We start from the raw sequence: 23,369 nt of genomic DNA on the forward strand, positions 1-23,369 counted from the left end.
CATGAAATTGAATTACAGAGCTTGTCCTGGTAGATTTTTATGTTTCCTCTGATGGAAATTGTGGAGTTTTTTACTATTATAAACTTAAGTGATGCAGGGTAAAATATTACCAGATGTGGATGATTTAACTGTATCGCTGCTCTACTACACTGGACAGTGACTTTTTTGCCAGGGATTAGGAATGTAGTATGTAAACAGAAACCAGTGTATATTTGATGATGAAGGTACAGGTTTGTCTGATGTGAAATTCTGCCAGTGCAGCATAGAATTGAAAGTTCCATTATGTTCCGTTGGAATGCTGTCTCTCTTCTTATACATAGATTACTAATCATGGCAAATGTTGCAGGACAGTTATATGGTAAGCGAATACTTGGTTCACTCCTCTAAATTTGTGATGACTTAAGAATGTTTCACTTGATATAATTATCTACAAATTATTTTCCCCTGCAAAAATATTTCGAAAGATGTGTATGTTATGTGCTACTGAATAATAATCCCAATATTTCCGGGTGGGAGTGCCTGGCCTCGTCTGGCCCTTGCTGCTGGGCCAAAGGCGGCAGCTGTGGCGTTTCACCCCAGAGATACCTTTGGCCGGCTGGATGCTGCAGCTGGGCACTCAGAACAAATCCAGGCATAGTAGGAACTCCGTTTACCTCTGGTGGAAAAGGTTCAGGTGACACTGAAGAGAAAGGAGAGGATTCCATCGTAGAGTCTTAATCCAGAGTTTTATTGCAGGATGGTAGACTTCTGAAACAGCTCCCAGTAGAATCTTGACCGCATGGTCTTGTGTCCTTTTAAGCCCTGGGGACAGGGGAGGGGAAGGGACAGGTGAGGGCCAACCAGGTGTGAGGAGGGGAAGGCTCAAGGGATACAGACACTTGGACAGGCCAATGAGCCTGGACCTGAGGGCATCTTTTGAACTTCTGCCAACCACACAACGCCCTTGCTGGAATGTTAAGATTGATGGACAGCTCTTAGCAGGAGGGCAAAGGGGAAAGGAAAGGCTGGCACACCTGAGGGGTTGGGATAGGTGAAACAGGAAATGGCATCACACTGCAACAATACGCCATAAACCGGATTTGAAAATTGGGCGGTTTTGCTACTTGATCAGTTTTGCTGACAGTGGTGATGGTGGTGGAAGGGTAATGTAGTTTTTTTGTATTGTGAGAATGATGAGTTTAATATTGTGTAAATGTCATGCATTTCAGAGTAATTTTATGGCCTAATCTGCTTTGTATCTATTATCCCTGCTTCTGATGCCACTCCTGATTTTAGTTACCAGTTTTAGTCTCCTGAAACTCTGAGTGTCTTTGCATGAGATTTTTCTTGATGGATATGCCTTTTGTCCCAAGGGGGGGGAAAAGTTTTCCCTCTTTTATTGTTGGATTTTGAAGATAAGTGACTTTCTGTTAATGCTTCAAAGAAATAAACCTGGTGAATCACTAGAATCTTGTCATCACACAAATGCTGATAAAGCAAATCTTACGAACAATGATTGTTATCCTTTTTTAAAATTTTTCTGTTTTCCTTTGCAGATGACATTAAAGTATCTGTAAATGATTTTATTATCAAGGCAACAGCAGTTACTCTGAAGGTAAGCAAATAATTAACTTTAAAAATATATTTTAGTAGTAAACTGCCAAGGAGACGAGAATAGTATTTTGTGAGCATGTGGAGATATGAGTGGGATCACAGTAAAGCTGGTAATTCTGTATTACTTATTGTCAGGGTTTTTTAGGTTTCCAGGTAAAATTCTCTTCACTGTCTACGCTGTGAACTATAAAAATGAGAACTTCTTAGTGAAGATCCACTTACTGCAGTTAACATCTGCAAATCACAGTAGTTGCTTAGTCAGCAGACTAAAGCCATTGCCAAGATCATTAATTTAATGATTAGATCTTATCTCTTTTAGTTATAAGCAAGTCTTTATCTAAGTCTTACACAAACCTTGTTATTACCTCAGGTGTATTCTGACGGCACATTGAGTGATACCTGCTTTGAAATAAAAATTCTTCTGGCAACCGCTCTGCTCATTGCTAGGAATTCTCATGGCCTGGATTACCTCACAATAATATAAAAACATTGGAAAGGATGTGAGAGCTGGTTCTCTCATTTGTGAGGATAATTCAAAGTGTTTAAAGGTTGAGAGGAATTTATGTTTAAGTTGGGGGAGTATTCCTGTGGATGTATGGAATTGATAGAACACCGGACTGGAAAAGATGTAACAGATTTCTAGCTGAACATGTACTAAATATTAATGTATAATTTGAAGAGGTATAGCTTAATGTGTAATTTGGACAGAAAATAGACAGGATTCTACACAGTTTCATAAGCAAGTGCCTGAGAGAAATTTGAGGCCTTATTTAGACTGGAAAAAAAAACTCTGCAAGTTAATACCAAAACCAAAAGGAGGGGCTAAATATGTGTGCTGTGCTTTTGTTAGATGTGTATGTAACGAGAAGTTTTTTTTAGTGGTCTAATGAAACCTTTTGTGAGGAGAATAGTGACACTCAAAGTTTACCATGAACTGCTGTGAGTGTTGGATTACTTATCTCTGCACCAGAGAGCAGGTAAAAGGAACAGGAGACAGAGAGCAAGAGGTTTTGTGTTTTGTCTTCTGAGGGGGCTCTTAGCTTTTGAGCTGATAATATTGTGTTGATATGGAAGTAATCAATAAAATTATTCTATCCTATTGCTTTGTTAGAAATCTATGCTAGCATTTGTTTGACTATTAAAATAATACATTAAACAAGACCCAACAGATTTAACTCAGTATATCAGGAAACAAGTTCATGATCAAGCTCACATCTCATCTACTTTGTGTCAGCATTTTAGGGAAAGATATGGGCAACTGCTTTAAAAAAAGAAAACCCACTTCCACCTGTACCTCTCTTCCCTGAAACTGGGTGGTGTGAGTACATCTTCAAGTTTCAATTCAAGGCAGTTTCATTGACTTTTCTGAGTGCTCTTCAGGGAGTATTTTGTTGCTATTTTATTTCTGAACAATGAAAAATGTGTTCTAGCTCTAATGAGCTGACTGCAGCTGGTTTGACAGTTTGACACACCTCAAGATACTGCTTGTATTGGTTCCTGAACATGTGAAATTTCTCCTTCACTTAGGATATCACAACTCCAGTTATGGCTTCTGTGTTTCAGCTTGGTCTTGACATTTGACAGCCAAGATTTTGTGAATGTGCCAGTGGGCTCAGCAGGTGACAGCCCAGTAGAACCATTCTTTCTGGTACAAGGAGGGAGAAGGGTGCAGGAAGGAAGTAAAACTTCCAGGCTGATATCCTCAAGTGGCTGGGCTTTGTAGCAACACCTCCTATAGCAGCTGTCCTTTAAAAAGAAATCTTTCATTGTTGAAGTGACAAATTCTGTCTCTACCATCTCTTTTGAATACCTTTATATAAAGAGTTTGAGTTGCACAGCACCTGCTTGAGAGCATCTTAAAACTGTGTAAACTGTAGGACTTCTAGAAGTTTATTTAGCTTGCAAAGAAGAATACTACATACTTTTTTCTTCTTTTCTCTCTTTCCTTCTTTTTTTTTTCCCACTATACATGCTGGTGTTGAGGAATAGGAACACAGAGTACTGTCATACCACTTCTTCCTAGGAGTGCAGTTACTTTAGATAGACAGTCACTTTTGATATTGTGTCCCTCCCATAATTTTTCTGGAATACCCTCTTCATTTCATTAAACTCAAAAATCTAAATGAAATTATCAGTGAATATCTCAATTTTAACTTAGTCCACCCACAAAAAAAAAAAATCTGGTGCGTTTTGGGAGAACATCTGAATAACAGTGAGTGTACCTGCAACATATTTTATTTGTTGGGAATCATGCTTGAGACATCAGTGAAAAACAACATGTGGGTATAGTAGGATGTCCATTTCCATGCTTTAAGGTCCAACATCCTGTGATTTATTTTGTGGGAGAAGTTGCACTGCTTTGAGGCTTTACATGCTGACCATCATAAGGTGGTATCAGTGAATAAATTTACATTACATTTGAAGTAATGTGGGGTTTTTTTCCTAGCAACACCAAACAAACTTCTGTCTGTCCTGCCATTTTTAATTTCTGGTGCATACATTTCCTTCTTTTTGATGAAGTAAAAATTAATAAAATCAGCAAGCTAATTCACTTGGTGGATGCCTGTAGGTAGCTATGTGTCTTAAAGGAATTTCCTTTTTCTTAATAACTGATTGCACTGTTATTCTTCTAACAGCTGTCTTTTTTTTATTGTCTGTGTTGTAGCAAATGCCAGATGTGAATGTAACGTGGGATGGGGAAGCCTGCAGGCGGCTGCAGTCCATTGACATCTCCATTGCCGTGGCAACGGACAGAGGGCTCATTACACCGATCATAAAAGATGTTGCTGCCAAGGGAATAAAGGAAATTGCTGCCTCTGCAAAGGTGGGTCTGAAATGTGCAGCAGGCTGAGGAATGGAGCAGCTGTATGGTTTTCTGTAGCAGAAAATGTAGCGTGACCCAGATACACATCAGTAATAACAAAGGCAGTGGAACTAAAGCGGTTTCAGCATTACTTACACTTCAAAATTCTTATTAATTTTGCAACTCCATTTTTCATCAACAATAATATCGTGTTATTTAGTTGAATGGTGGCTAGACTGCTTGAAAAATAAACCTGTGCAGACTTTTGCAATTTAATATAATTGAAATTCTTTAATCCTCAAGAGAATGCTACTTAGTGCTAGTTTCATTAGTATTTCCAGTCTTGGGGTTTGAGATTTTGGGTTTTTTGTGTTTTTTCCCTTTCCCAGAAAATTTCTTGTCTGCTTTTTCTCTCTTTGCAGTTATATTATGGAACATATTTCTGTCTGCATTTTTTTCAATATGCAGTTCAATTAAGGCTGTAACATTAAACTCCTCAGACTAATGAGCAGTACTTTGCATAGACCAGGTGCCAGTCAGAGTGATATGTGGCAGTTGTTGCCAGATAAAGGAGTGGTTTTTGGCAGGCAAAAGTAGACTGAATGATGTCCCAAGACAGGCCATTTTTTGTCATTTAACGACTGCTAATCAAAGGCCTACAGCATCTGAGGAATGCAATGGAAGCAGATCCTAGGACATAAAAGTGTCCCCAAACTAGACACTACTGCACTTCGTAAATTCTTGCCTTTTGTGTGAAACTATAGAAGCCATAATAGTCTGTGTTGATGGACGGGAACAGCCAAAAAGTTGTGGCAGAAAAAGATGGATCATACCACAAAACATTCATCAATGGCTGTTTTTAAGATTTTTTTTCCAGTCCATATTGCTTACTTTATACTGAATGTGTTGTGAAAGCAATTCCTTACACTAGTAACCAGTTGAGGAGGAAGGTCAGTTGAGGTGGTTGTGGGGTTAGTGATAGAATGACAAGAAGAGAAGCATTGTTCAGTGTTGTACTTCCATTATAATCCCCAATACCTGTAATAGTGTGCAGCATTGTAAACCTCTTTTACCACAGATCAATGTCCTGCAGTTCCCATGATGGAAATGCAGCTTGTGTTATGTCCAATGGGGCCATGATAGTGAGCATTCCCCTTGCCTTTCAAGGGGAATGTGTGTGACAGAGGTGTCCACACCAACATCATTTTGCTTTTCAACTTCTTCACTGAATTACTGAAATAAACACGTACCTGATATGCACACACTGGAACTGCAGATGCTTCTCTGTCAGTCTCCCTTGTAGTTTGGCAGGCACTGTCTTTGTGTAATTGCTTATCTGTCCCCTTCTGCTGCATGTTAATGTTGACTTCTTTCCAGGTCATATGCATCCTGGCACTGGATTGTCATCATTCAAATAATGCAATTGCACAAACGCATCACGCTTCTATTGATCCTGTTGTGTGAATGCTGTTCCCATGGCTATTGTCTTCACCAGTTATTCAGAGATGAGAAAAAGCCTAAACTGAAGCTTAGTGTATCTTTGTAACTTGACATGCTTATTATGAATTTTAGAATTTTTTACAACTCTGTGATCTTATCGTGGAACATAGTATGACCTTCTTGGGCTGTATTTGAAGCTTTCTTCTGTTGTATTTTAAAGAAAAGTCTCACAAATGAAATGGAGATCACAGAAGGAGTGACCTTAAAGGCAGCCTTCAAAAGGTGGTTTAGCTGGGAGAAATATATTCATTCAATCTGATAGAAAGTTCTGAAATGGTACATGTCAGTTTCTTTAAACAACTATGTTAAGAATACTGTAAATTTATCTCATCAGTATTTTGCTAGATAGTCTAAAACCACCAGAGAGAATGGTGGTTTCATTGTAAAAACTGGATCAATATTTGTAGGGTGAGAGAACAGCTTTTATTGAACAGCCAATATTGGTGGGAAAATGAAGTTTTGTGTTCTAGTCTCTTTGCCAAATCATTGCTGATGGAACAACAGTGTTGCTGAGGTGCTTCCCTAAATCCAAAAGCAAGTGATTTTTGCTTACTTAATGTCTGTATGGTACTTAAAATGTCTTACTGAAATAAAAAGAATTAGTCTATTGCAACATAATAATTTTTTACTTTTCTCTGCCTGCTTTCTTTCATTTTCTGTAGGCTCTAGCAAAGAAGGCCAGAGATGGAAAACTGTTACCAGAAGAGTACCAGGGAGGATCTTTTAGGTAAAACTCTAGCAGCATTTAATACATGCACCATGGGTTCAGAACTGTTTTATCCTCAGCTATTCCATTGTCTTTTAATGCATTGCTTTTAAAATGTTGCTCTGTTTAGGATGAAACTCCTTCTGATGATTCTGAGGGTCAAACCTAGACTGGGTGTCTTGTATCAGGGGGAAACAATTACCCTGCTACGGGTTCATTTCATCTGGTGAGGCCACACCTTGAGATCTGTGTTCAGTTTTGGTTCCATCCCCACAAGAAAGACATTGAGGCCTGGAGTGTGTCCAGAGTAGGGCAGTGGAGCTGGTGAAGGGTCTGGAGCACAAGTCTTGTAAGGAACTGGGATTGTTAAGTCAGGAGGGACCATATCACTCTTCATTCTTTCTACCTAAAAGGAGTGTAGTTGTAGTGAGGTGTGGGTTGGCCTCTTCTCCCAGGTTGTAACAGGAGGAGAGGAAATGGCCTCAAGGGACACCAGGGGAAGTTTAGATTGGATATTAGGAAAAAATTCTTCATGAAATGGATTGTCAAGCATTGCAACAGGTTGTCCAGGGAAGTGGTTGAACCACCATCCCTGGAAGTGTTCAAAAAGCAGGTGGATGTGACATTTAAGGACCTGGTGTATGGTGAACATGGCAGTGGTGCCATTTGGTCATTGGACTGTACCATTTAATCCTTTTTCCACTCTTTGCTGTAACTGTAACTAGAAAGGAGGAGATGGTGGGCCACCTTTCTCCATAGACAACTTGTCACAGAAGAATCCAAGCCTTTCCTAATATACCACTTGACAGGTGGTGACACAGACAGAAATGTTTTCATGTGATACCTGGATGCCCAAATTTTATTGCTTAGTGGATACCAGCAGCCATTGTAACTTGCAGCTGTGAGGTTCAGTCTAAAAGACGTTTGGCTTGGAACAGGGACAGGCAAATATATATTTAAAGACATTGCTTTGCTGGTTTACTTTCTGGTTTCATTGTGTGCAGTGCAAGAATATATTGCTGTAAAGAAATGGGACTTCTTAAAAGGTGCATAATTTTTAATTGCAAAAATTCCAAACCCTTAAGAGTCTGAATGTGCTCAACTGAAAACTGTTCAGATCTATTTTTAACTTAATGGGTTTTGCCTTGGAGGAAATTTAAATCATAGCAGTTCTTGTATATAGATTATTTCCTGGAGGGGTTATGTAATTTCTGATGTTACTGGAACTCTTTTCTGTTTTATTCAGTATCTCCAATCTGGGCATGTTTGGCATCAGTGATTTCACAGCAGTCATAAACCCTCCCCAGGCCTGCATCCTCGCTGTGGGCCGAGCAAGACCAGCGCTCAAGATTGTGGAAGATGAAGAAGGGAATGAGAAACTTGAGCATCATCAGCTCATGACAGTGACTCTCTCGAGTGATGGTCGGGTGGTGGATGATGAACTGGCTTCAAAGTTTCTGGAGACCTTGAAAGCCAATATAGAGAATCCAATGCGACTGGCCTTAAATTAAACTCAGTGAAGATTGCTTCCTGTTTTGACAACATAGATAACTATTATATACTTAGGGTTGTTTTTCTGTATAGAGGAGTAAATAGCTGAAGACGGACAGTTAAAAATATTTAATTTATGAATTAATGTGAAATACTCATGATTTTAGTCTTCTATGATAACCAGGTTTCGTACTGTAAAGCTAAAAGACTTTGAAGTTAACGTACCATATTTCTTTAAACACATAGTACCAATGGCACGTGTTTGCATAGGAAAGTCAATCTCATCTGTAAAAAAACTCAATAAAACTTCATGAAATATAAAAGGGAATAATAGAATAATTTGGGTTGCAAGAAACTTTTAAAGGTTGTCTAGTCCAGCTTCTCCTACAATGACCAGGGATGCCTTCTGAGCCCCACCCATCCTGACCTTGAATGTTTCCAGAGATAGGGGATCTTCTGCCTCTCTGGGCAACCTGTACTGTCTTTTACCACCCTTGCTGTAAAAATCTTCCTTATATCTAGTTTGAATCTACCCGCTTTCAGTTTAAAACTATCACCCCTTCTCCTATTGCAACAGGCCCTGCTAAAAATTTGTTCCAGTCTTTCTTAAAAGCCTCCTTTAAGTATTGAAAAAAACAGAACTTAATTGTGCAAACAGTGTTCTCATAGAGGTCCCAGTATAAAAGGTCAAATTTTGCACACTGAATAGTTGTTGATTAATGCTGTTCTTTGCATGGATGGAATGTAGATGTAAGTAGAAAGTGTTTCATCATCAGTGTATATTGAAATGTAACTCGGAGGCTCAAGTGCAGTGGCCTGATCTTTAACAGAATTAGATTGGTAACTTTCTTACATATAAATATGGAATCACATATTGCATGTAAATGTTATGAAATAACTGTGTTTACAGGACCTCATGAGAATATAAATTGTCAATAGAATTATGGGAGTTTGTCTTATTCTGGTTTGTGCAATTGCTTTTTTCTAATGATTTGTAGGAATTAATTATGGCAGCAACTCAACAAGTAAACAGCTACTTGCAAGACAGCCTTTACTTTAAACTGAGGTGAGAGTTTTTGATAAATGAGTTTGCCTCTTTAGCTTCTTCTATCATAAATTTCACAAACTATTGGTTTGGAGAGATTTTTGATTACCAGATATATTTTACTGTGCAGGAATGGACATAGCCATTCTGTATTTCCAAGAGTTTTTTACTGATAAACCATATTAAAGATTGGTTTCTGAGGATTAATTTGCAATTTGAAACTATTGACTTCCAGTTTTTCCAAAGCTGTTTGTTAACCTTGTATTACCGTGGGGAAAAAAAAAAAAGGATCAATTTCTATATTGTCTTTAATGTACAAGATCTCATTATTTGCTGAATCTGCTCTGCTCAGGAGATTTTTCAGGCCGATTATAAAACTGATTTCCTGCTTTTCACGTGTGCACGTGTTGCTGCAGGGGTGCTGTGTTTTCCCCGGCCCCCCAGGTGGTGCTCCCGCAGGTGAGGGCTGCACGGCTGCTCTGTGTTGCTGCAGTTCTGCATGCGCTGCGATCCCTTCTTGCGAACCAGGGCTTTTCCTGCGCCCTCGGAGCCACTGGAAGGCGCTGTTGCATGCAAGGATGGGATGGGATGTGACTTGTGTCCCGTCTCACCAGCTCTCATCCCCTGTGCTGTCCCAGCAGGCAAGGCAACTTCTGCAGGTTAAATAAACCTTTGGAGCTTCGGAACTGGGCAAGGCTAACGAGGTTGAATTGCAGTTTTTGCACCTGCCGGCTTTGCCAGCGTTGTTATTTGAAGCAGATGTAATTTGTCAGTCATCAGCCTGTGAAGGAAATGTGTGGAGTTCAGATGGGTGATAGCAGTCAGATCTTAATTCAGAGGAAGTGTACCCTTTGGCAACATTTAGCACTTCAGCAGAAGTGAGACAGCAAATATGTGCCCATACAGATTAAATATTCAGTATCTTCTTGATGATTTGGGATAGGAATAAGGGGTAAATTGCCAGAAAGTGAATAAGTAGTAATGGGTATGCTTGCTTTTGAAGCAAATTTTCCTCAAAGTAAAATTTTCACAGATTAAAAATTTAGCTTTCTGTATTTTATTCTTTCAAATGTCTTCTGACAGCCTATTCTTTACATACCAAAGCAAGACGTACAATGAAGACATCTACTTTTGTGAGTAATTTTTTAAAAAAACATTGAAATGGAGTATACTAATATGTGCTGGAAATGTGTGCCTTTAGGATACATACTATCTTTGTATCATTTTCCATTGCAGGAGGCATGATTGAAAAAAAAAAGCTATTTTGGACTTCATGATTGTTGGCAAATATTGAATTGTGTGTCACACTTTAATCCCTAATTGCAATGTCAGAATGTTTGACTTATGGGCATTTTTTTTCCCTGCAATCTACTCATAAAATAAAATTTCTGTAATTCCTGCTTGATGCTGTATCCTGCACCTCAGGATACACTTGGCTCTTCTGGCTGCCAGAGCCCTCTGCTGACTCATATGCAGTGATGTTCTATTCTGTTTGTCCCTAAAATGTTGAAGGTATAGAAAGCAGATTCCTCTGATATAGCAGTTACATCCATAATAGATTAATCAGGAAAAAAAAAACTGATAAGCTGAAAGTATCTTTCAGCATGTTCTTTAGTTAAGCATAAGTTTTGAACTTTAAACTTGGGATTTCTTTCTGTGTAGTCATGCTTGAGTGAATCAGGAGGATGTTCATGGTAGCAGATGTGTAGAAACATGTCCAAGAAACACAAACTTAGGATCTGGGTGAAATCACGTGTTGATTGAACTGGGGTGAAAATCACTTACTGGAAGCTACAGGCTGCTCTGCATGTTTACTTTACAAAATCTGCATCTTTCATCTTTATCAGTGAAAAGCCATCACTGTTTGCCTGAACTCCATTTGCGCTCCTTCACTTTTACGTCAATTTTGTTTCAACTTGTAGGTGTTGTGGTACGTAATTATTCAGCTACAATACCCATACTGTTCTTCCCTTTCTCCATAATAATGGCCCTACCTGGCAAGTTAAACATTTGTGTCATTATGAGAAAATAAGTAGCTGGAAAATGATGGACATTTCTGTTTGTTCAGTACCTGTACCAAGGAAAGTGATTCATGCTACGTTAATGAATGCCACTCTTTATCTCCTTAAAAGATAAGAGAACAATAGAAGATTCCCTTTTATACTTTGGAAGGTTTTCTTGTGTCCTAGACCTAGACAGGAAGAAAGGGCAGCTGTGAACATTTTTATTTCTGCTCACTGTTGTATAAGGAGTGAAGTGAATTGTTAAAGCAACAGATCTCTCCTGCAGTTTCATGATTTTTGCATTGTCTGTGTGATGTGCATTACAGCACACTCTTCAATTTGCAGGGATCTGATTAATTGAAGGATACTCTCCATTGACCTAGCCATCAATTAATTCCCGTTTCAGTTTCCTATTTAAAAAAATAATTATGTTTCATTTTGCAGCTTTGGTACACTTTTAATTTCTTCTCTGCCAAATAAATGATAAGCTTACATATCTGAGGAGGCTGTTTGCTTCTGCAGATGCTTATATTAGCTGTGTCACGTCCCAGTCTGCATTAGCAGCATGCGCTGACTTTCTGGAGGTTTCTGCAGACAGCAACAAGCTGTTTCTTCCTTCTTGCCTGGAGAACAGGAACTGATCCCTGGGTTGATCAGAAAAAGAACTCTTCTTACACTCTTCTGAAGTTTGAAACTTTTGACTTACAGTGTGAATTTCAACCCAGTATTCTGAGTGCAATATGTTACTTGGTCATTCTAGGATAGTAGGAAAGAATTCTACAGCACCTTTACTATTCTTTTAAAGTACAAACAATGCACAGATTCAAATGAAAGTAACATTCAAATTCCAGTCCCACCCCCAAGAGTATTTAGAGAGAGAACTAATTTGCAGTTATTTTGGAGCCAATTCAGAAGTTAATTGGTTGTGCCCAGGGAAATTCATCAGATGTTTTAACACCTTGCATTTCCCTGTTGACAAATATAGAGGAAATACAGCTTTTTCAGGTAGATTTAGAGTCTTTTTTTCTGTCCATTCATATTTTGAACCTACTATAACTATCACTGTCTTCAGAGCAGATGGTGTCTTACTCAAGCTCATAATGAGGGCTAACGATTCTGAGTGACTCCCAGGCTGGAGCAGAAGAAACATTTCTGGATATGTGAAGTTTCTGAAACTGCTCTAAGGTACCTCCTTGGCTGCTATCCATATGCATTTGTGTCCTCTCTGACAGCTGCAAACAGATGCCACAGAGGGTCGAGGCCCTCTTACTGAAGTGGATAATACTCATAGAAGAGAAGTGATTATTGAAATTCACCTGTCAGGGCTGTCTCAAATATTCACATGGCTTAAATTTTAAGTGTAGTCTGAGCTGAGAGAGGCACTTTAGCCAAAGACTAGATTTAAGCAATTGCAGAAGACATCTTTAATTTCGAAGACAATCCCTATTGTAGAGGGTAGAAGAGATGAAAGGAAGTCAAAAGAAAAGGGTCTTTTTCACCTGTATTTGAACAGCATTCTTTGTGTAGCATTATCTCTATTTTATTCATTATCAAGAAGTGCCTAGATTTCTTTAAGCCATAAAGTATAAGCAGATGATCTCTGACTGTGTAATTGTCATGGACAAACTCTAAAGGAAATAATGCTTCAAAACTTTAATATTCCATAATGCATTTAGAAAGGGAATTTTACTTCTTGGACCTCCTTTTAAAGGAAATGCATAATTCGTGTGTGTGAGGGCCCATGTACAATCTCTGTGTGTGCAGAGACAGGTAAAGACCATGTGCTGCTTTTTAAACAGTGTTTGTTAAAGCCTTTCAGATTTCGGCTACAGGATGAACAGGGGCGGGCTTCTGAATTCCCCTGCTGAGACTTCAACATTTCTGCTTTAATGTTCGTGTTTCGATGTGTGTGTGCAGGTACAACCCTGGGGGAGGCCTGAGAGAAACCTGCCCTGATTACATTTGAAGAGAGTAATTGCAACATTGCATCTGTTGCTCAAACAGGAGTGATGAGACAGGTGCAATGATAGCTGGGAGCAAATACTCTTGGCTAAGAGAGACACCCTGAAGAATCTGTGAAGCAATCTTTGGGTGAGAAAGCAGCCTTCCCTTGTACCTACCTCACCACAGTATTTTGGAGCTGTGGAGGGACAAAGAGTTGTCTTTTGTGAGAATAATTTGTCCAATTGAAGAGGTTTTAAACTTCTTTTTTTTTTTGTTAAATAATAGAAAGACATCTAACCAAGTAAAACCTGCAATAGTTGTGTAATACTCAACTTACGGAGAAATCTAACATATCTCATCTGAGAAAACATAGGGTATTGGGACTGATTTAGGTATAGGCTAAGCTATTATTTTTCTCTGTCCTTTTCTAAGCATGAGTCCAGTTTAATTTTTAAGCTGCCTAATGTGGTAATTGTCCTCCTGTGGATGTGCACTATGTACAGCTCAGTAGTGTGGTCTGTGTATACCATTCAAATCAAACTGGTCATGGATGGTAATTGATTATTTACTTTTAATTTCAGAATCGTGACATCAATGCCAAAGGAAAAGACATCTCTAAAATAGCAACAAGCAAAACAAACAAAAAACCAACCAACCAAAACCCCCCTCCTGAATAGTTATAATGCTCCACTGAGACAATAGTTTGCCTAACTGGTGGCAGAAAGTGACATTAGGACAGGAAAATGGAGAACTCAGTGACATAAGAACTCTGGATTCTTGCATACCTAAACACTGAGAGGGTGGGGAGTGTTTGTTTTGAGGTTTTTATTTTCAGTTTTTAGATTAATTAAATACAGAAAGATGTGGCTTTGTTGTAAGTGACAATTTTTTCCCCATAGCAACCACAAGTTCTAATTAAAAGTTCTAGAATGCGTTCTTTTGACTCTGGAAGTTTTAGGAATTTCTTCTGAAGTTCTTGTGGTATTAAAAATAATTGTTTTCATGTGGTTTGCCATTATTTTTGTGGTAATTTAGAATGCTTGGCTGTAGTTTCATAAGCGAAGAACAGATTAAACAACTAGAGATTGCAATTTTCTTTGCTTGAAGTATGTAACTGCTAGGTAGGTTTTCTGGAGTAGGTGCCCCTGTCAACAACAGTGGGAAATGTAAAGATGGCCTTTTTGTAGGCTTTCAACCATGTGAGAACAATATCTAATTTCTTCTTGCTCAATTTCCTTTTTTTTTTTCCAGTTAAAATTAGTTTCAATGTACTGAAAGAAGTAGTGACCTAGTTTACCAAAACATTTATAAACACAATGATGTTTTTACAAAATTTTGAATTATATCTGCACATAAAAATGTTTTCATTAGAATTCTGAAGGACATTCCAAAGATGCTCAATTGCACAAGTTTTGTTTCAGATGTAGATTTATGTCAGCAGCAAAGTGTATGCATAAAGATTATTTTAGTACTGACCACCACTTTTAAAGTAAGAGGTCATTTTAGTAAGAGCTCATTTATGTGTCAGCTGTTTAAATAATTTGAGGAATTTCTTATCTGGCAATGTGTAATCAGTTTTTACGACAATCCCAGAAAACCTTGACTCACCTCACCATGAAGTCCTAAGAATTTGTGTTATCTCTGAAATCCTTATACAAACAGACGTTTTTACAATAGAAGCATATTTGGACTTGAAAGAAATCTGCAACTTTTTTTGAAGGCTGTGAGGAGTCAACTTTCTCAGAAAGAGTTAAATTTTTGTGAGTTTCTGTCTATCCTTCTTTTAGCGACTGCTTTCTTGCTAGTATGCAGAGAATGTAGATTTCTGAAATAAAAATAGTGCTGGGACTGCCCACAGAGGTGCCAAGAGACTAAAAAGATTAGAATAGCAGCTCCAACTAAATCTTAAAAAGCTGCCTTTGGCTTCCAGTGATAATGTGAAATATCAGTGAGGAAGCCCTTTGTTGTTCATGGTCTCAGGTCTCTTGGGGCTGCCCCACATCTTTCAAGTAATCAAACTGTGAGAAGGCACAGAAAACAACTGACCACACAGCAGAAAGCTGAAGCATCTCTCAAATGTTTACTAGCAGTCCTGGCTAAACAGGGAGGTCTCTGCTGGCTGGAATTCTGCAAACGTGTCACCCATCTACAGAATGAGTTGGAAGGAGGATTTGGGGAACCACAGGTCTGTCAGCCTGACCTCAGTGCCAGGGAAGGTCATGGAGCAGATTGTCCTAAGTGGGATCCCACAGCAGGAACAGGGCAGCCAGGGGATCAGCCCAGCCAGCATGGATTGGGAAAGGGAGGTGCTGCTTCACCAACCTGATCTCCTATGACAAAATGAACTGTTCAGTGGAGGAGGGAAAGGTTGTGGATGTTGTCTACCTTGACTTTGGTAAAGCTTTTAACAGCATTTCTCATTTTCAGCATTTTCTCCAGCATCCTCCTGGAGAAGCAGGCTGCTCATGGCTTGGAGAGGTGTTTACTGGGTAAACACTGACTGGATGGCTGAGCCTGGGGATGCTGTGACTGGAGTTACATCTGTGCTGTCAGCCATTGGAACAGGCTGCCCAGGGAAATTATTGAGTTGTCATCCCTGGAGGTATTAACAGACATGTAGATGTGGCACTTAGGGACATGGTTTAGTGCTGGACTTGGCAGTGGTACGTTTACATTTGGACTTGATCTTGAGGATCTTTTCCAACTAAATGATTCTATGATCTGCTTCAGCTACTTGGGGACATTTTAAAGATTCCAGAAATTAGCATGAGAGATATTTTACCAGAGAGCTAGGTTTCTGTTTTCCTTGTGCTGATTTCAACAGTGCCCCACACTATATCTTAAATAATAACAATTTCTCCATCAGCAGAAGTGCGAAGTCTTGATGTTCCTGGGGCTGAGCTCATTCTGTTTGTGATTGAGATGATCTAGAGGCACTTGGTTTGTGTTTGTTAGATGTAGTTCTTGAAATTTCAGGCAGTTTGTGAATCTTATGGCAAAAACCCCACAGCCTTGCTGCCTCCTTCTCTGGAAGCTCAGGCTGCTATCCCTTCTCAATCATTAGGTCCACTTCCCACGGCTCTGGATAATCCTTGCTCGTGCTGTTTCTCCCTGAAGCTATCTCCTGTGCTTAGCAGCACTGTGGCACAAACTGGTTGATATTTATCTTCACAGTTCTGCAAAAGGAGTAAAGCAGTTGCTTTAAGTAAGAATTGGTGATTATTTTATATATATATATGTGTGTGTGTGTGTGTGCATGCTGTTGTATTCATTTGCCTAGCCAGAAAACTCTTTGAATGGTTTGTTTTGAGCTAAGTACTAAAAGTCTGTGAAGCAGGGAGAAATATTAAGATTACTTTATTTCCTCCTTTGTAAACTGTTCATGTAGTCCAGCAGAATTTGCCACTCCTTCTAAATAATTCCATTGTCTATCCATAAACTGGTTTAATTCTTTTAGATTCACTAAAGCAGGACTCCTTAATGACATAAAGTGTTTTACATTTTAGAGCAGGGTACCTCTGACTGTTACCAAATCACTTTACTAGAGACTGTTCACTGACCGATATATAAAATACATTGTTGAAGCTAGCATGGTTTATAATTTTATTTTACTGGGTTTTTTTTTCTTTACCTCTCAAGCCATGTTGTGATTGTAGTGGCCCTTTACATCTGATTAAAACAAAAACAACAACAAAAAAAAAGCTACAGGAATAGCTTTTTGCAGTGGCGGCTGGAGACCAGATGGGATATCCAAAGGTGTGTAAAATAACACAGAGGCTTGCATGTAAACAACAAACTCGTCTCTAAGTTACATCACTAAGCACAGAGAGAAACCACTGCTAGGTTTGGACTTGCCATTCCTTGTTTCCCTAGAGAATAAGCTTGAATGATTTTTTTTAATTGAATGTTGGTTTTTCTTTTGATAGGACCTTTGTACTTTCACTGTAAAAGGTAAGAAGTCATTTTGAGTGCTATTCTCAACTAGATAACAAAGGATTTGCTGGGAAACAGCTTGATTTTATTATTGTTCTGGTAGGTTTCAGATTTTCATAGCAGTGAACTGAATTTCAATGAAATAGAAACAGGAGACACTTTCGTCTTCACTTTTGATTAAATCATCCAATCTTCAGCATCAGCTGCTGTTATCTTTAACTTGGAGATTTGGATCATGACCTGAAGGGGAGGAAAGCTCTGTCTAGTGAGTCCTGGCGCAAAATTAACTGTGTATGAATGACTGTTGAGTTTTAATTTTAGGTGCCCAGGAAACTCCAAACTTCAAACGTAGTATCACCCCAGATTTCCAAGGACTGCCTGCTCACCAGGTGCTTACCAGACTATTTACATATGAAAGAAAACACAGAAATTTTTGAAAATCAGGAACTGAAAAACATGTAACTGCTACTAAAACTGTATAACGTATGTGCAAAAATGAATTAGAAGCATGCTCTGATTTCATATTAAACACATCCAGCCAAGAAGACAATCATCTTCTTTTTTGAGTATTTAGAGTAGTAATAGCAGTTAAAATTTAATAGTTCTCCTCAGCATACATAGGAAATTAATGTGAAACATAGTTACTACTTCTGTACAAATTTTTTGATTTTCTTAAATGAAAAAGCCCTCAATGTAGACATAAAAAAGACAAAAATCTCACTAAAAGTATACAGACATTTTGCAGCATACATTCCTTTCCAAAACCGAAGGATGATTAGCTAGGCATCTCTTAAATACTTGGCATGTACAATAAAACATTTCTTTAGTGAATAGTAGGCTGACACTGGGGCAGGAAAACAGCAGGGGAAGAAAGCAAGAGATGCATGTACATGTTGGTGCTGATTACAATACACCAGCTTTGTTGTCTTAAACTAAGAACATCATCAAACCAATGCCTTTGTTCTTAAACACCAAAGCAAATTAATTGCTATAAAATGCCACACAAAGGATTTTTTTCCACTACTGTTCCAGCTGATTATATGGAATAAGAATTAACAATTAATTAACATTATTGTAATTCAAAGTTAGGTAATTAAGTCTATAATTAGGTCTGATTTTTAGAACAGATGAGAATGCAATTCCAACTGTATTCCAAGGAAGATAAATTGTCTGGAGGGGGAGTACATGCTGGGAGTTGAGATAGAAGGTTCCAGAAAGAGACTTGCTAAGAGAGTTATGGATTTCCAAGAAAAAAACAGAGACTAGAGATGAATATCAAAAATGGAGGTGCAGGTGACCTGGCTGGCACTGTAGGAAGCAGAGCAGGTCTGGGGAACCAAAGAAGGAGTTTGCCTTAGAGTTGTTCACTGTCCCCTTGTGTATTCCCCATGAGAACACCATGCTTCAAAGATTTTCTGCCTTTACCTTCTCCAGCCGTGTTATTAAATTCTGACATGTCAGAGAGTCAAATCTTTTATCTACATATCAACACCTTGTATGGCAGATTCTTTTATAAAATTGTACTTGCTCTTTAGCTGGAAAAAAAATCTGGACTTTACACAGAAGAAAATTTTTCCAGAATAATTAACAGTAGTGTGGGTACTTGTGAAAGAAGGAGTTTCTCTATAATACTAAATACCTGATATGGTATGTCATCCCTAAGGTAGAGTGATTAACCTCCAGTGGGGGTATCATTCATTCTTTCTGGAACTTTGGAAATGGTTGTAACTTTCCAGGCTTCATTTCACCAGTGTACTGTTTATCATTAATCTGCTGGAATTTGAAGCAGGGATACCCTTGTGTTCTGATTCTGCACCTACTTCACCAAGCAAGTTCAGTTTAATCTATTATAAAGTAAGCTCTTTTTTCTGGAATGCACCAAAGGGTGTGGAAAACTCTCTAAATATGCCTGCACTAGGGACAGAAAACAGAATTACATAGGAGGAAGAGAATTGCTGATACCTAAGACAAGTTAAAAAATCCACCTACTAACTTACTGCATTACCTTATAACAGCTGGAGTGATACAGAGAAGGATGTCTGGAAAATAAGTCATTTGCAATTAAGTATGGACATAGATACATCACTCATAAGTTTTCAATTTCTAGTATGGAGAGAAAGAAGCAGGAATTAAAGCCTGTAATGCAGCTGTCCCCTAGATTTGGAAGAAACTTGCTGCTTCTTGTGACCTGAATTTTCCACAGTTTTTTTTAATCTTCAGCCTATAATAGAATAAAACGTTTACTATCTTAAACTTTAAGAATGTCACGATTTCCATCCCTGACATTTAGATCCACTGCCAAACCACCAAAGTAACTGCTGTTATCCTTAAAACAGCAGATTAATTTCTATGGCAGTAAATAAGCTAAGGAAATGACAGCAGTGTGTTAGAGAGAGTCAGCACTGCTGTGTCTTCTTGAGAAAAGTTCCATTGTGCTTCATAAATAATAAGCCTCATCTCTAATGTTTACTACGGTGTTACTGCATCTTACTGATTCATTATTTGCAGTCTGTCTCTGAGAAAGAAAAGTGCTGCCATTGCTCTTCTGTCTGAGCTGCAGAATTGTTATAATATGCCAATGTGTTTCTAACAGCACAAATGCACTACGCCCTGTGAACACCAGCTCCTCTCTGCAGTTTTCACAGACTCCAGAAAAAGCAGAATCTTTGCAGTGCTGATAAACTTCTGGTGATCAACCATGGCATTGTGACTGATGGCTGCACCTGAAACAAGGCAGGAGCTATCAACTCAATCTTCCACTCAGGGGTCATTGAAGTCAGGGGTGGATAGCCAGAACAAGAGGCACATTTCTGCTCGATGCAACCAGAAAATGGTTCTTTGGTAGCTAATGTTTTATTTGTATGGAAGTAGCCATAAGGGCTCTGTTTGCAGATTGCTTTGCACAGTCGACCTGTCCTACCTGTTGCCACCCTTTCCAGTTCCAGCAAGCTGTGTGCACCCACTGTTCTATTTTCCAGACTGCCTCATCTTCTTTTCTCATATCTCTTTCCTTTCCTTCTTCCCTTGAGGCAGTTTTCTTCCTTTGCTCTGTTTTGGCATCTGTAACTATTTTGCTGGATGGGTCTTATGCTTATATGATGACACAGTACCACCAAAGGAACCATGGTGAATGATAAATGCAATATTGCTGAAACCCTCAGAGGGCTTCAACAAAAGACATCACCTTTATAAATTTGTGTAGAAGAAAACTCTTAAGGAAAACCACCCTTTTCAGAGTGCATAAATGAATTTCTGAGGGTGTATACTGCCCTGTAACAGCCTCAGGCTGACCCAGAAGTCAGTACAGAGAAAAGAAGAAGAAAATAATCTTGAGCATGTTACTGGCAGCAAAGTCCATTCTGGAGAAATAGCTCCAGAAGGATTTAAATTCCTCATGAAGCTTCTCAGACTGCAGAAAGTAATTTGTTAAGAAAAGCGAATTACAGACATTGGACCCTGGCTGTCAGTAGCTTATCTCCTGGAACTGACCCTTTGTACATAGATGTACATACTTTTAATTATGGATTTTCAAATAAAAATGTGAAAATGGCAGTCCCAAAGTTCAGGCCTACATTCTCCTCTTGAGGCCATTAGCAGATGCAAGACAAACAAGTTTTTTCAGCTTGCTGTGGATGCAGCTGCCTTGATGATGGCCAGAGGAACCCTAGGACATCTCCAGGTGTTCTCCTGCCTAGCTGACCATGCAAGTCTGTGGCTGTTGTTTTATGCTCTCTCCACTACCATCTTTTCTGACAACTGAGCCTATTTTCAGTGACTGCAAAGCTCTTTTCACTCAAAGCTCTTTTTTCCCAGTGCTGATCCAGGGAATGCTTGGCAGCCTTGCACTGTGCACAGCTCACCCGTGGGGCAGGCAAAAGCCTGATGCAGTGATCTGCCTGCTGGCAGTTCTGTGGATTCATCCAAACCTGTGGGTGACCTTCACCTACAGGAATCCAGACCACTCTTCTGTCTGCTTTCTTCTGTGGCTCCCAGTCTCTGTGTATAGAGGTAAGTTATCTCTGAGAAGTCTCTCTGAGTACAGAAATAGTCAGGTGCAGAGAGCTTAGGTTCACTAGAGCAGGAGTTCCAGTCACTTGTTTTGGTCTAGCAATTCAGTCTGGGAGATAACAGCTCAATTCTGCGTGCTGTTCTCTGTAGTGTGGTATGACAGATGAGCTAAAGTAAAACAGGAACAAGACACATGAGGAATCTATTCAAAGTTACACATAGAGGTGGGGAGAGGGAGGGAGTTTTGCAGTGATTACACCCTGGCTCATGAGACTTAATTATCCAGAACAGTCTGATAACTAATGAAATTTGTTTGCATAGCTAACCCCCTGATTAGTTCTGAGGAGGTGTGTGTCTATCTTTCCACTTCAGGGAATTTCTTGTGTAAGTTTCTTCTGAAGGTGACAAATATCTTATTTCCCTAAATGCAGCAGACTCTGAGAACCAAACTCTGAGAATCAAGCTCTGCATTCAGCAACTGAATTTTCAATTTCTTATTGTTTGATAGTTTCATCTGCTCAGAAGTTTCTTTCTCCTTTTCAGTACATACCTTGTGCACATTATTATCTCACACTTCAGCCCATGTTATAATATCTTTAAATATTTTTCAGAGTAAACCTTTTTCAAAGTAAACCTATTCAGCTGTGACGCCTCTTACCATAATTTATCTATTCAAATCTCTGGTGTTGTATAAGAAAAGACAGAATTATCACAACCACTCATTTAAATGGCAAAACATCTTGGGAACACCAACCTTTTTGTCCAAAACTTAATTGTATTGTCATCTAGATTTGGGTTTGTTTTTTAACAAATGAGCAAATTGTAGTGCTCATGCATGGTGATCTGTAAATTGTTCAGTACACAGAGCAGGTAATCTCTTGACAACACCAAACTTTGCAGGTCAATTAGTGGGAGATCTCTTTGAGAAAGTCATTTTTAAGACCTTCTATTTTGGTGTTTGCTTTGCCCATCTAAGCACATTTCTGGACACTTAATGGAAGAATTTTTTTTCCTTCTGAAAGTCAAGGCCTCAGCCTGGCATAGCAAACTGAGTGAAATCAATAAGAAAAAAATTAGTACATTAGTAGTTCCTCTTTATGCTTGTCACGTCTCCTTTGAAAGTAACATTTGAAATGTTGACTGCAGCTCTGTATTAACATGGGGACAGAAATAGAGATGAGTTAATCCTCCCACTGACTTCATGTCATGCTGAACTAACTGCATTTTAACAAACAGAAGTCATGTTTTCAGGATGAAGTGTGCTGCCTCAGTTCACCTACTTTCCAGACATGGCTCTTTGCTAGTTCAGACAATGCAACACTTGCTGCTGTCTGTGTGCTCAGATGTTGTGTTTTCTGCTGCCTTAACTGAGCTATGGGATCATAATCAGGAGAGCACACTCTAGTGATGTTGTTTGCCTTCTCACCTGAAATTGCCACTAATTGTGGATATAGAAGAAGGAAAGAGAATATTGCATGAAAGCTGACAGAGGCTTTTTTTTCCCTCTCAAAGGCATAAAGAGGAAAAATCCACTCATCATGAGAACAGGATGTAACACTCCTCAGAGTGTGATCAGAGGTGCATGCAAGGAGGCTTCTCATTCCAATGAAATCTTGTGGAGTAAATGTTAGCTACACATGAAGGAAGAATACAGGTTTTTGTCATGCTTTTGTTATGATTGTAATGGTCTTGCCTGGTGAACTTTGCATGCAGAAGTTGATTTTTTTCTTGCCGTCCAGCATCTGAACATTATGAAGGGGCAAATAACACACTCCTGACTTTCAACACTCTGCTTTACAGATTTTGAGAGAATATGTGCTTCCAAACAAGGCAATCAATTCATTGCTTCTTCCAGAAGGAAGAGACTTTGGTACATGCTTTTATAAGAGATTTTCCCACATATTTGGCACACAGCTGTCCCAGTACTAACAATTATATTCCTAATTCATGCCCTAGATTTCTTAGTCTCTTGGGCTGTCAAAATTACTGAAAATCTTGGAAGCTAATGAGAGAAGTCTAAGTCTCAGATAAAAAAGGAACATCTGGACATAAAGCATCATGCAATACATGGACAATTGGGCTAGAAGTCAGTCTGGTTGTTTAAGGCAGAATTAAAGAGGACAAGAGAAGTAATTCTTAAATCTGGCCTTTTTTTCTGTGCTTGGAATTCTACCCTAGTCATTCCTGGAAATTCCTGGTTAGAAACCCCATTCAGGAGCTCAGAGGCCCATTTGCCCTTTCAGTTGGGATTCTGGCTCAGTGGTGTGGAGTTTTTAGCATGCATTCCTTTGAAAGGAAATCTGACATAGACTTGCTCAGGAGTAAGCCTATGCCTTATTAATT

General features: G+C 39.0%; 1 protein-coding gene across 1 annotated transcript in view; it reads left to right on the forward strand.

Moving 5' to 3' along the window:
• The window catches only part of PDHX (pyruvate dehydrogenase complex component X), a 37,109-nt gene extending 25,472 nt beyond the window's left edge, over positions 1–11,637 (forward strand). The window contains exons 8-11 of the mRNA XM_036384401.2: positions 1,536–1,594; positions 4,259–4,417; positions 6,559–6,623; positions 7,849–11,637. Coding sequence (XP_036240294.1) covers positions 1,536–1,594; positions 4,259–4,417; positions 6,559–6,623; positions 7,849–8,113 — 548 coding nt within the window. The 3' untranslated portion in view covers positions 8,114–11,637. The remainder of the gene's footprint in view (positions 1–1,535; positions 1,595–4,258; positions 4,418–6,558; positions 6,624–7,848) is intronic.
• The last annotated feature ends 11,732 nt before the right edge of the window (positions 11,638–23,369 follow it).

This window comes from Molothrus ater, chromosome 6 (genome assembly GCF_012460135.2).
Source record: "Molothrus ater isolate BHLD 08-10-18 breed brown headed cowbird chromosome 6, BPBGC_Mater_1.1, whole genome shotgun sequence".
Taxonomy (NCBI): Eukaryota; Metazoa; Chordata; class Aves; order Passeriformes; family Icteridae; genus Molothrus; species Molothrus ater.